At 34.9% G+C, this 14,102-nt stretch overlaps 1 protein-coding gene across 2 annotated transcripts in view; it reads right to left on the bottom strand.

The window, feature by feature from the left end:
* Positions 1–14,102, bottom strand: part of LOC148951524 (uncharacterized) — a 296,748-nt gene that overhangs the window by 81,046 nt on the left and 201,600 nt on the right. For both annotated transcript variants that reach the window (XM_089090920.1, XM_089090919.1), the window contains exons 17-20: positions 12,019–12,133; positions 5,693–5,854; positions 1,286–1,401; positions 394–639 (exon numbers count right to left, since the gene is read on the bottom strand). In XM_089090920.1, coding sequence (XP_088947046.1) covers positions 394–639; positions 1,286–1,401; positions 5,693–5,854; positions 12,019–12,133 — 639 coding nt within the window. The remainder of the gene's footprint in view (positions 1–393; positions 640–1,285; positions 1,402–5,692; positions 5,855–12,018; positions 12,134–14,102) is intronic.

Here is a 14,102-nt window from a genome sequence, read left to right as displayed (position 1 = left end):
TTTTCAGTGGAAAGCAGAAAAACAGGGGTGCGAATTCACAAGAATGTAGGGAGAAGGGAAAAGATTTTATTCAACTTTTTTCTAATGAAGATGCAAAAAAGGTTTTTTTTCAAAATCTAGTGGGGGCATTTTCTTCTCTTTTTTTAAGTGAATATACCGAGGAGAGATATTTTTCAAAAAAAAAAATATGGGCAATTACTGTTTTAGTTCCAATTGAACCTTTCCCTCCCCATTAGCACCCTACAAAGAATAGAGAAAATCTGACTTAATATACTAACAAAAAGAGAGGAAAAGAAGAAATGATGGGTGGAGGCAGGCAATAGTTTGCCTGTGAATACTTATTTGGAATTCCAGGTTTACTTATAAAATTAAATGCAAAAACCGTTACAATACCTTTAAGCCGCAACATTCTCCATTGCGTCCTCGTATACCTTCTTCTCCTTCTGTACCTTTTTTTCCTTTGGGTCCAAGGAGTGCAATGCCTTTTTCTCCACGAGGTCCTTGACTGCCATCCCAGCCAGGAATGCCACGATAACCTTTAGGACCCATTTCTCCAACATCACCATCTTCACCAAAAATCAATATTGTTTCACCCTGATCACCCTGATATCCCTTGACACCTTTGTCACCACCTGGTCCCTGTAGAACGTGAAACCATGAAAATTTAATAAGGCGTTAATGGAAGATACTTTACACGCATTGTCAATGACTAATTTAATGAGGCTTAAAAAACAATAAATGGGTTTATAAACAACACACTTATTAATAATTAGTCATTGCTAAAAATTAATACATATAGAGCCCGCGTTCTTCATTTGACTAACTAAGATATACTTCTTTGCAAAAATATTATTTATTCTAATTGAAAAGGTTGATTACCAACAAATAAGATTCAATAGAATTTACTGTAGAAAAAAACAATCGCCAAATTATCTATTACTTGCAAGATCAATAATTAGTTAGTTATTTATTGTCAGAATAATTGGTAATGCCAGTTCATAAATACAGTACCAGAGGGTTTTATTTAGCAAAGTAAGCTTACTTCTGTCCAAAAACATTGTTTTACCGTTTTCCAGATTTAATGTTCAAATATGTAATGTTTTGTTCTCTTTTTCGGATTTGTTTGATATATATGTATATTTATTTACATATATTTATTTAAAACATTGATTTATTTATTTTATTTCTTAAAAGTAAAAAAAAAAAGTTTATCAGATTTTATATTCGACGCGTTCAGCTTTTCTCTTTCGAAGATTCCATTCTATAATCTTAAAAGGTTACTCACTTTGAAACCATCAGGTCCAGGATAAATACTCTGGCCTTGAAAACCTTGTTCACCACGTATTCCCTTGCTTCCTCTTCTTCCTCTTCTGCCTGTCCTACCAGGCCGACCTGGCATCCCTTAAAAAAATACAAAATAGCTTGAAAGTTGAAAGGGATATGTAAGAAGAAAAACTAGAACTAATTGGCATTGATGGGGTATCAAAAAGAGCTAGAGCGTTGATTCCAAAAAGAAATACTGGGTCTACTAGAAGATAGAGTTAGGTATTTATTTCAATAAATACTACCACAAGCCCCAAAGGGTCGAATTTGTATTTTGGAGACAACAAATGATAAAAAACACGAAACTGAAAACTGGCATAGTAACAGAACAAAACCAAAAAAAAAGAATGAATAGCCCTTCGTTAGTCATTAATTAAACTGTAAAATATCTGTTAAGAAGATAAAAACTGGTCAAACAAAGTTAAAAATAATTAATACGTAATAAAGCAACAGAAGGAAAAGCAACAGTCCTCAATCTTTCTCTGCCTACCGAAAAGTATACAGATCGGGTGATTATTTAGACATTTCTAGCTGTTTTTAAAATGGCCTTATGGCAATAGTAATCTAAACTCTAAATACCACAACTTTGATCCATTGAAAGACTTTGATTCATTGAAAGGAAATGATCCATTGAAAAAGTTCGCCCACAATTTTTATACTACACATGATTTTTTTTTTAAATTAAAGGTACTAATTACTCGTTAAGTATCACAAAACTTGCACAATCTTGGAAAAGAATTAGAAACACTCCAAAAGAAGAAAATTTTGATGAAAATTACAGAAAATCCATCATGTTCAGGAGCCTAGATCGAGAATTCAACTTAACATGTAAAACTTTATGACGTTTAGTTTATTTTTTCGAGAACGCTAGTCAAGAACTCTTGATTTGTTTCTTAAAGAGGAAAAAGCCTTTTCTCGCCTAATTCTGCTATAAAAAACATGTTTCTCCTAGTTAAGTTATGTTAAAAAAAATAACGATAATTAGTCTTTTCCCCCCAAAAGATGGTCAAGAATGCATTTTCAATATTTATTTTCCCTTAAGGATAAGTCACAATGATCGATTGTCATATCTAACGGATTTAGAGCAAATTATAGCGCGAATTTGCACCTTCTGTAAGTAATAAAAGGATCGGTGGACAGTAGCCAACAGATTTAGAAATTTTTTTCCCACAAGACCACAATTTTGGCCTAGATAGAACTAAAATTTTTCTGAACAACATTTTGAGATAATTGATGGTCTTTGAATCTTCAAAAAGCTGAATTTTAACGAATTCAGAAAAAAGGCAATGCTGCCAAGCAGGGTAAAAGTGGTGCAAATTTCACAAAAAAAAACTTTTGATATTCAAGGACACTCTTCCCACCTATAAAATGACCCTTTCTTACAACGGTAGACATGCAATTATGTATTACTGAACAAAATTTTACCAAGCCTCAAGTGAAGTGGCTTTTTACCAAGCTGCTTATTTTGTACGGACTTTATCAAACAGTTCGTGGTAACGAACTGTAAGTAAGGAGCGACCCGGCTCAATGGTAACCGAAACTCTAAAAAACGGATTTTTGATATCAATAGATACATCAAAAGAATCAAATTTCAATGCTGATTTCAAATATATAAGTTTCATCAAGTTTAGTCTAATCAAAAGTTACGCGCTAATCAAAAGTTATGTTCGAAAAAATGGGGAAGACCCCCTAAAAGTTATAAAACCTTAATGAAAAGCACACCATCATATTCAGCGTATAAGATAACCCTACCGTAGAGGTTTCAAGCACCTATCTACAAAAATGTGGAATTTGCATTTTTTGCCAGAAGAAAGATCACGGATGTGTTTTTATTTTATTTTTTTTCCCAGTGGTGATCGTATCGATCCAGTGGTCCTAGAATATCGTGGGAGGGCTCATTGGAACTGAAATGAAAAGTTCTAGTGTCCTTTTTAAGTGACCAAAAAAATGAGGGCAACTAGGTCCCCTCCCACGCTCATTTTTTTCCCAAAGTCACCGGATGAAGATTTTGAGATAGCGTTATATGGGAGGATCTTTCCATGAAGGAAGTTTTCATGGGAGAAGAAACATTGCCATGAAGGGGGCGCCGGATTTCCCAGCATTATTTAAGAAAAGATCAGAAATTAAATAAAAAAAGTTTTTCAACTGAAAGTAAGGAGCAACATCAAAACTTAAGACGAACAGAAATTATTACGTATATGATTGGGTTCTCCCCCTAGTCAATACCTCGCTCTTTAAGCCAAAGATTTTTTAGTACTTTCATAAGAGCTATTTATTCTAATTAACGGCCTTTGGGATTATGGGGTCATTTTTAAAGAATTGGAACAAAATTCGAACTTTAGCTTAAAGAGCATATTAGGGGGTGAACCCCCTAATATACGTATTAAAAATTTATGAATATAGAAGTTCGTTACGTAAGTTACGTATATTTATTACTAATAAACACTTTCGTAAATAAATTAAACAAGTTTCGAGAAAGCCATTTAACGAAATAAAAGTAAAATTAATATACAAATTTTGATTTAATTATTCATGTACAGTGAGCCAACATCAAAACCTGCATTAATTCAAAAACGTTCAAAAATTAAATAAAAAAAAAGTTTTTTTAACTGAAAGTAAGAAACGACGTTAAAACTTAAAACGAACAGAAATTATTCCGTATATGAAAGGGGCTGTCCCCTCCTCAACGCCTCGCTCTTTACGATAAATTTTGACTTTCTCAAAACTTTATTTTTTTTTAACAATAAAAAACTTTAGCGTAAAGAACGAGGCGTTGAGGAGGGGACAGCCCCTTTCATAAACGGAATAATTTCTTTGGGTATATTGTTTAAAAAACGATCTGAAATTAAATAAAAAAACACGTTTTTTAAACCGAAAGTAAGGAACGACGTTAAAACTTAAAACGAACAAAAATTATTCCGTATATGAAAGGGGCTGTCCCTTCCTCAACGCCTCGCTCTTTACGCTAAAGTTTGACTTTCTCACAACTCTTATTTTTTTAAACAATAAAAAACTTTAGAGGGGCTTTCCTCTCCTCAACCCTCCGCTCTCTATGCTAAGGCTTGACTCCTTGTTCTAACTCTTTAAGAGTTACTGTTCAAACACAAGGTATGTTGAACTGAGATAAGAAGTGTTTTTAAATCATCATAAAACTTTAACACTTCAACTTCGGTTGAGAAAGGGATTTGAGGACACCCTCATATAAAGAATAATTTCTTTTCGATATATATTTTTAATGTTGCTTGTAATTTAATGTTGCTGTAATTTGCTGTCATTTGTTTTTTTTTATTTATATTTAATCTTGTGTAAGAGTCTTCATTCTTGAATCATTTGACACCAATCCACATTAGTACAAAGGGTAGACAGGGAGCGCCAAATGGGGCAAAGCAGGTTTCAGCTGTTTCCCCATATTTTTGATTTCCATCTTTTATTTTGAAAAGTGCCCCCATTTTTCAAAAATTATCATTTATATATAATTATCTCATAAAAACGGAAAATATTCTTGTCCCCTTACATATTCATGAATGTGTGCCCCTGATGGTATGAGCTGCAGTGAAAGAGGAATTACCATTCTTACTGCTTATTGAATATTTAGTGCTATTTAATACTTTTTTTTTTTAAGTACCGAAGAACTATTTCTTGGTTTTCCAGTTTCAGAAGCAATAATATTGTGCGGTTGAGCATTCGTCCCTAAACATGTATTAAACAAAAAAAAACACGTTTTTTAAACTGAAAGTAAGGTTTCAGTTTTAAACTGAAACACGTTTTTTAATCAACGAGCATATTAGATTTTGCTACTGCTTATGGTAATTAAAGCATCGTTTTATAGATTTCCGGCTTCTATTGACAAGGATTATCCTTTATTTACAATTTATTACTACTACATGTTTGTTCTTGGGCTCTTCTTAATTTTGAGGAGGCTACTAATCCCTCCCTCAAACCCCCTTTTAACATACAAGCCTGATATTCGTGTAGCAATGTTTTGTAAATGGTAATCGAAAAAATATAACTCTTCAAATATTCATTCAGAAGGGAGGGGTGTCTGAAGTAAAAATAATTAATTACAGGGTCATGATTTTTAAATGTTTCTATGGAGGTGTTTGTATACAGATGCTCCCCCTGAATGCAGACAGGAAGGTGGAAGGGCAATTTCCCTCGGGAAACAAGAGGAGTCTAAACAAGAAATATGTTTACCTTGAATATTTAAAAAAAAAACTCAGCTCATGTTGAAACTAAGCCCTTCGTTTGCTTAATATGGGATACTAATTTAATAGAACTTTGAAATGACAGAAATTTAATTTTAATTTGATACACAAAGATTCTAAGATACAGTGTTTAATCTGTATAGAAGGAATTAATGAAGACTTACCTATTCCAATGTCTCCTTTCCTTCCTCTTCGTCCGGTTGGACCTTCTCTTCCAGATTGTCCTTTTTTTCCCTGAGGCCCCAAAGGTCCTGGATCTCCTACTTCACCGATATAACCCATTGGACCTCTACAACCCTTCTCACCCTTGACTCCTTCATAACCTCCTAAGAAAATAAAATATGTCTTAACAGTAGGCATTCCGAAATGACAGGTTAATGCTTTTTTTTTGCTGAATATATTTTTTCAATGGGCGTAATATTTTCAGATTTACCACTGAGATAATTTGAAACAAAAAGGGGAGTACGTAATCGGCTTTAAAATATACTGAAACATATAAATGTAACTTCAAAACACTGAATTCCCCAAAGTCCCATAATAATAACATTAATTCAAAGTCCCATAACAATAACTATAAAAAGAGTAATAATAATAATAACAAGTTTTGCTATATGCCGACTAATTCTATACAAAAAAGTATTCTAAGACACACATTACAACATCATACCATAAAAAAGTATCATATCTCCACTCCCCCCCCCCCCTAAAAAAACAACAACATAGGAGAAAAAACACGGAAAAACCTGAATTACTCTGTTTTTTATCACTTCACTAATATATTTGTAAAACCTAAAAGGATTGCCCTTTTTAAGAGCCTCCAGGAGCTCCAGGGTTTGACCTTGAAAAACAAAATTACTTCTTAATTGGGAAGGACCTCCTTAGTGCCTGGTTCCAAACCTGGATTTTCAGGTCATCCATCTACTCCTATATTGAGACATAAGCGATTCACCCTTCTCTAGTAGTTCCCAGTACCATCAATAGGAATTGTAAAGTCCAACATCGTATTACTAACCTTTTTTTTAATTATAACCACAAGTTTGCGCATGAAATGAGAATTTTGAGTTCCATAATCGAAATAAGTTAAGGTTCACATATGAAAACTACACAAGCTAATGCTGCGCCACGCTACCACAGAACATCAAAAATAAATATGTGGTTATTCTTGAAAATATAGCTTATGCAAGCTAAAACTTAGTAACATTTCCCAAAAATTGGAATTGTTATCTGCCTCATGTATAAATTATGAAAAAGCAAACATTCTATTTCTCTCTTATTTCCATCCTAATGATCCTAACTCTATTAGCAAGCGATTCCCACATAAGCTCCTTATTAATATCTGTGAGATTACGCAGTATCTCGGCACATTCAACCACCAACTTTAGAATTATTTTGTATACTGGAAACCTTTTGAAAATGATACCTGAGTCAGCCTGAAGGTAAAAAAAAGAGTTAGCTTTTACATTAAAAAAAAAAATTATTAATTTTTTTTGGGCTTCTTGGAAGTTTTCTTTATTCTCTTTATTTGTGCGGGATTCATGGGAGTCTATTTACTCTATTAAATTTATTTAACATATTTAGGGGAGAGTCGGGTACTTTGGGATACGGGTACGTTGAGACATGTGTACTTTTGACAGAAAACTTCAAGCTAAAAATCTGCCGCCATTCACGCCTCAAACGCCATCTCTTGGACTATCTGTGGATGTAGTATAGTGGTCGCATGTGCAACTTTCTATCACAAAAATTAGGTAAGAATTTTTTATGTGGTTTTCGAAAAATATTTTCGCTTTGCGAAATTCTACGGTACTCTTAGGTAAGCAGTTTCTAGAAAATTGCTTATAGCCAATTAGATAGAGAAATTTCTGAGTTTTTCGAAGGTATAAATTTTGTTGTGTTCTTCTGCCATCTTGTGGCTAATCTAAATTTTTCTCGTAAGTTAGTACTGTTAGGGTACTCTGGGATACGTGTTCCAGGGTACGCTAGGTCAGGTTCAGTTCATTCTGTCATAGGGTACCCTTGCTTCCTTTAGCCTAGAGAACTTTCAAGAGTAAGCTTCTTGTCTTAGGTTGACTTATTTCTTTCGTTTTTCTACTCTCGAAAGGCCTTGTGATATTAAGTAGGTACAAAAATCCTCAAACAAACTCCCAAAAATCACATATTTTACAATCCAGGCGAATCGTATCCCTCTCAAAATATAAAATAAATTCCACTAGTTTCAAATAAATTTCAGCAATCATTAAAAAAATGACTTCAAATCTAAAATCTATAGTCTAAAGATTCATAAAAATTCTATACTATTTCTACATTCCCTAAATATTTACTTAATTTTTAACTTAACATACTAAACTCCACTAATTCAAATCTAAGTATTTAAATCTAAGATCTCAAATCTAAAACCTACAATCTAAGTCTCAAATACTTCAAATATAAACTCTACAATTTTTTCCTTATATCCTACATTATTTCTATATTCCATAAAACTATATTAAATCATGAACTCCATGCATTCTAATTATTCAATTAAAGTTAAATTTTATGTAATATATAAACTTAGAAGAACTTAAACTTAGAAGAACTTAAACCTTACATATAAACTAAAAACTCTTTCTTTCGTTTTAGAATGCCAAAAACGAGGAAAGCTGAGCCGTAGCTTTACGTCTGGAATGAGAAAGACATGAAGAAAGTAGTACAAGTTCACTTTTATGGGATGCCATTTCGAGCAGCTACTGAAGTTTACGATGTCAAGTGGTCAACTCTTAGCAGATATGCCACTGCGTTTCGTAACTAAACAGATGAAGAAAAAGAAGAGTTTAGTTACACTCCCGTCTATGACAATAGGCGAGTATTTACGAGTGAGCAGGAGCTTCAACTTGAAGAGTACATCCTTCAAGCAGCCCGAACGCACTATGGTCTCTCCAGTAAGAGAGCCAGAGAGCTTGCTTGGCTTATGGCGAAACGAAACGGACTTGCATATCCGTCAAGCTAGGACACAGTAAAGTCTGCAGGCAAAGACTAGTTGTATGGCTTTCTTAGAAAGCATCCTTCGATTTCGCTTTGAAGGCCGGGACCTACAAGTATCCAGAGAAATCTTGGTTTCAATCGTGTTGCTGTTGACACCTTTTACAGGAATCTCGGAGAGTCGTATACAAAATACAAGTTCCCTGAGTCTCATCTTTAACCTCGATGAGACTGAGCTCACGAATGTCCAGACGAAGTGTCAAAGAGTGCTGAGCCCGAAAGGAGTAAAGCAGCTTGGTGCTACGACTTCCCAAGAGAGAGGAAAGCTGGTGACCATGGTGGGCACTATAAATGCTATCAGCCTTTCTGATTTTTCCACGAGCATGTTTTGTAGAAAGACTTCTTGATGGAGCCCCCCCAAAGACTGTGGAATAGCAAATGGCAAGCCTGGAAATGCTGGGATGACAAAGGATCTGTTTTTACTGTATTTGGATCACTTTGTATCGCATGTCCACCCATCTTCTGAGAATCCTGTCTTGATTATGATGGACAATAATGAAAGTCACAACAGTTATGATGCAGTTTCATTGGCCAAAGAAAAGGGAACACATTTACTTACGTTCCCGCCGCATACATCATCCAGGTTGCAGCTTCTCGATGGTTTGGCTTATGGACCTTTAAAAACTTACTGGTCACAGGGAATGGAGAACTGGTTGAGACTTCACCCTGGTCGAGCAGAGACAAAATTTGATATCGGTGGATTACTTGGGGTTGCTTTTCCTAAGACCTTCTCTCAGACTAACATCACTAGTGGATTCTCAAAGCCTGGAATTTTCCCGCTGAATACTGGAGTGTGGCAAGAGTCTGACTTTCTTCCTGCTTTGCGACGAGATGATACTACTGAGCCGGGAAATCAGTCTGCCGCTGTTGATGAAACTTTACCAGGTCTACAAGAGCTTCAGTTGAGCAAGAGTACCAGTGCTATAGCCCATTCAACCTCGTTTGTTGTGCCAGAAGATATTATACCCTTACCAAGAAGGGAAGCTACAAACACAAAGACTGGCAGGAAGCCTGAAGTATCCAAGATATTGACTTCTACACCAGTGAAAGACTCGATCCAAGCTGCAGAAAACGAAAGGAAGGCAAAAAAAGAGAAGAATGATCGCAAGAAAATTAAGAAAGCGGCTCCTGTCAAAAAGCCAAAGATTCAGAAGAAAACTACCAAGAGATTGCTGACGTTCAGTGACGAGAGCGGAGATGAAGCAGGACCAGGGGATTTTGAGTTTGACGAGAATTCTGACGACTCGTTCTGCTCTGAAGATTTCCGATTGGCGGAACAGGAGTAAGAGACTCCCAGTATCTGTTCCGGTGACTTAGTTCTAGTCGAGTACAAGGGGAAAAAGGGATCAAAATTTTACACTGGTGAAGTGCTTCAGGCCGAGCCAGATGGTTACACTGTCAATTTTTTGAAACGAAACGTTCCAGCCTGGAAGTTTAAGTTTCCAAATGAGCGCGATGAAGGGTTTGTCGATAGCTCAGAAGTAGGGATGAAATTACCCATTCTAATGGTCTCGGGCGGAACTAAACGCATTGCCAAGATGATCAGCTTTGATGCAGACCTGTCCAACTACTCTGTTGAATATTTTTTTTTAATAAGTCTATTGCATTTTTACAGTTTTATACCAAAAAATATACGAAGTTTTAATTGATTTATCATGGTGTCCCAAAGTACCCTCCGCCCTGACCCATAGTACCCACACAAGTGGTACTCTGGGACAAAACAGGACCCTCTGAAAAATAAGTCTTGCTAATTTTAGTGCGAGCAATAAAAAACTGAGAAAAAAACCAGTAAAAGCCAATTGATTTTGCCACAGATTGATGTTTGATACTAGAAAATCAGACTGTAAATGTAGGAGATATTGAGGTTTAAGTTGAACTTGTCCCAGGGTTCCCGGCTCTCCCTGAGTATGTTTATTTTTTACTAACAAATTTCTTCCCTATTTGTTTCTTATCTCCCTGTAAATGATTTTTTTCTGAGAAGTAACTCGTATGTCATCCCCCTTTTTTACAGGCCAAATAGCCTTTGGAGGTATAGTAAAATGCATTATTGTACGCGTATATCATCATCCATAAACCTTAACTTTTATTGTATTATTGTTTATAATCCTTCCATATTCACCTGTATGAAGACAATGTTGTATAAAAGTAAAAGTCTCTATCCTTAGAAGGTAGTGGAAATAAGTAAAAGAAGCACATTTACTAAAATGTGCAAAAATTGGCGATTGGTTGCAGGTATGTTTAAGAGGCCACTTTAATTCTCGGGTCTCGGGTCTAAATCGAAAAATCCTTACGCAATTCAGTTGGAAAATTATACTATTCTGCTAAGTGTTTGATATTAGGAGTAGCTGGAATAAAAGGATGTTAGAGAGATATATCACTCCCTCTAATCCTCTGTTAGTGAGTATGGACGTTACTTGTGTGGTTCAATATAAGAAAGGTGTAACAAACCTAGCTTTCATATTAGAAGTTTTCTAGGAAACATGTAGAGAAGGGGCAAAGGAATGCCATAGAGTGCTCCTGATTATGGAAGTTTAAAATCACCGAAATTTCAATAAGAATTATATATTTTTTTTCCATTCTCCTATTTTGCCAATTGAATTTCATATTCTGAAGTAAAAATTATTATGAATGAAGATTCAATTTTGTTTTATGTGATTCAACATTATAACGATACAATACACCAAGTTTTCTTTTTGGAAGTTGGATACGAAGGGGTATGGGAAGGGGGTAAGGGGAGTATTTAGTGCCCCTAATTATGCCTGTTCAAAATCACTGACGTTTTCAATTTGAATATGGTTCAATACACATACTTTTCTGTTAAGATTTTGGAAGTCTGAGGGCCGGAGCACGACACAAAAATAAGACCTACTTTCGTTATACAGCCATATTGAGCTAAAACAATGATATCGATTCAAACAAGGTGCAGGATGGGGCGTACACACTTTTTATTTTGTGCTTAAAATTGGCAGGAGATAAGAGTGCCCTCTACCTTACTTTGATTTGAACTCACACCCAATGTCATGCCAGCATGGAAAAAGGTAAGAGTGGCCGGCAATGCTTGGCCTTCAGTTTTTACGACAAGCCTTGGTTTATTACAACTATTCTAAAACATCCGTCGAAGGCCAAACAACTAAAGCAAAATCATTGCCTGAGAATCAGTCAACTGCTTGTCCTCATAGAAATTAAAGTCACCAATTTCTACCAAGAAAGTTAATAGCAACTTGATGGGGGAAGGGAGGAGACAGCAATTCAAAATCAACTGACCCACCAGTTGTCTCCACTAATGTAACAGTTTGTTTCAAAATGATTGTATCATTCTGGTTCACAAAATGAAAACACGCAAGGCTGATCTAAATTCTAACCCTGCATATTTAACAGCCTATTGAGATTATTGCTTGCTCTAGCTTGATAAAGAAAAACAATTATCAATGACAATTTTCAAAAATAATAGATCTTTAAGAGAGCATTTACGTACTTTGTCCGAATTCTCCTGTTGGCCCTTTATCTCCAACGCTACCAAGAACACCTCTTATTCCTCTCTGGCCTTGCTTTCCTGGCATTCCATAATCACCAATGTCTCCGTGTTGTCCCTAAGAATGAAGAAACGTAATTTCCTTTCTCAAAACCAGTAGCCTATTTTACGAACAAAATTATTCAGAACAAAATTATTACGTATGTGAGGGGGGCTTCCCCCTCCTCAATACCCCACTCTTGACGTTGCAGTTTTGACTTTAATTTTTTTAAATAATGGTCACAATTTAGGGGGGATTGTAAAACAGAAATTCTTTATAATTTGATACGACTGTATTTCCTATAATTAGACTATTTCTCTCAGCACTTAGTGGAGAAGAATTTTTTTTTCCCAATATGCTATTTTCAAATACTTTTGTCCGAACAATGCTTGTGTCCGATTTTTGTGCACGACCTTTATTAGGAATTCATGTCAAAGACAGAGAATTGTAGGAATTTTATATCAAAACAGACTTTTTTTTTAAGTTATACTGTTCTGCAAAATCCGCAGCATTTCAATAATTTGAACTCTAAGTAAGTCCAGGAAAGGTTTTCTAATGCAACTTTTAAGTAATTCAACTGAAAAATGATACCATAGTTTTCTTATGTTACAATTTTCTTTGTAATGAAATTTTAAACCTTTTTGTAGAATCTTTGATATTTTAGATAGAGAAATAAGAAACATAACTTTAAATAGCCATACAAAAATTAAATAAATTATCGAGGCTGCGTTACCATTCTCGAAATTAGTTATTTGATAGGCTCAAACTATTTTACTAAACCTTTTATCAACTCAAGTTTTAATTGGTTTAATAGAATTTATCGATTGCCACAAGAACAAATAGTTTTTTCGCGGGTGTCTCCAACGATGTAGTCGGCTTGTCCTTTCTGCTCACCTTTAATATTTATACTTTGACGCATAGCTCCTTTTACCACAACTAAGATTGGCAAGAATCCCTCAACTGTGTTATTTGTCATATATTTGCCGTTTAAACTAGTTTCCTGTCAAATGATCCCTTGATTAACAATCAAATATCCATAGTGAGGTGTTTAAATCCATTCACAATGATATTTTACTAATTCCGAGAATTAGCTAGCACTAATATGAACTTTTCAGATTCTTTATGGGATTTTCTGATTACCTGAATTTTTTTAAAATTCTGATTGGCTGAAATTTGCGTTAGCTAATTCCTGATATTAGTAAAATCTCCTTATAAACGGACTTTCAGGCACGTACAACGTATGACAGGCTTTCATTCCATACCCTCAGCCAGAATATTGAGTCTTTTTTCTCCAATAAATTGTCATATTCTAGTATAGTTTGCCATTTTTCAAATTTGCTCAAATTTTTCTAGGTTGTCTGGTCTGAGAAAGAATCTAAGGTCCAAGAAAACTTTGTTTTATGATATATTTCAGAAAATAAAGATACTAGAAAACATACACTGAAGGTCATATTAGTCTTAGCTGTATATGTCGGAAGGTACTACCGGAAGTTATTCCACCAAGCTTTGTGTTATTCAAGACATGTTTTTGATTTCGAAAGGAAAGGTACATTCTAGTAGGAAAGAACACGAAAATTCCTTTCAAATTGTGTTTCAATCTAGTTTTCCTTAGGATATTAGTTAGTTTATGGTTCAGTTAGACCTCAGTTTCAAAATTTTAAGATGCTTAAGGTGAGGCAGTTTGCTGGCCTCATTGTCAAAGTATCCTCTTAAAATAAAAAAATTGCTCGAACAAGTCTATTTCAGATCTCAAAAATATTTTTTGCAAATCACGGAAATTACGATGTTGCCAGTCGATTCGACATTGTTAACATGTTATACATTTAGATTAACAATTTACGACACAATGCTGCCACATGACGGCGCATTTTATCTCCTGAGCTTGCATTCCTGTTTTCCTATTGAAATGGCTACCAATCCGTAGCTACTTTGTTAGCTTAAACCATCCCTCTCTATTCAAAAACATGGTCTGTGACTTTGTATTATCGAAAGGGATTGCATCTTAACGATGTTATTTATTGATATCGTTCTAAATTTTTGTGTTGAA

This window comes from Artemia sp. Qi Xiang Cuo, chromosome 6 (genome assembly GCF_049724085.1).
Source record: "Artemia sp. Qi Xiang Cuo chromosome 6, ASM4972408v1, whole genome shotgun sequence".
NCBI lineage: Eukaryota > Metazoa > Arthropoda > Branchiopoda > Anostraca > Artemiidae > Artemia > Artemia sp. Qi Xiang Cuo.
The sequence above is the reverse complement of the archived record's forward strand: the minus strand, read 5'-3'. Positions and strand labels throughout refer to the sequence as shown.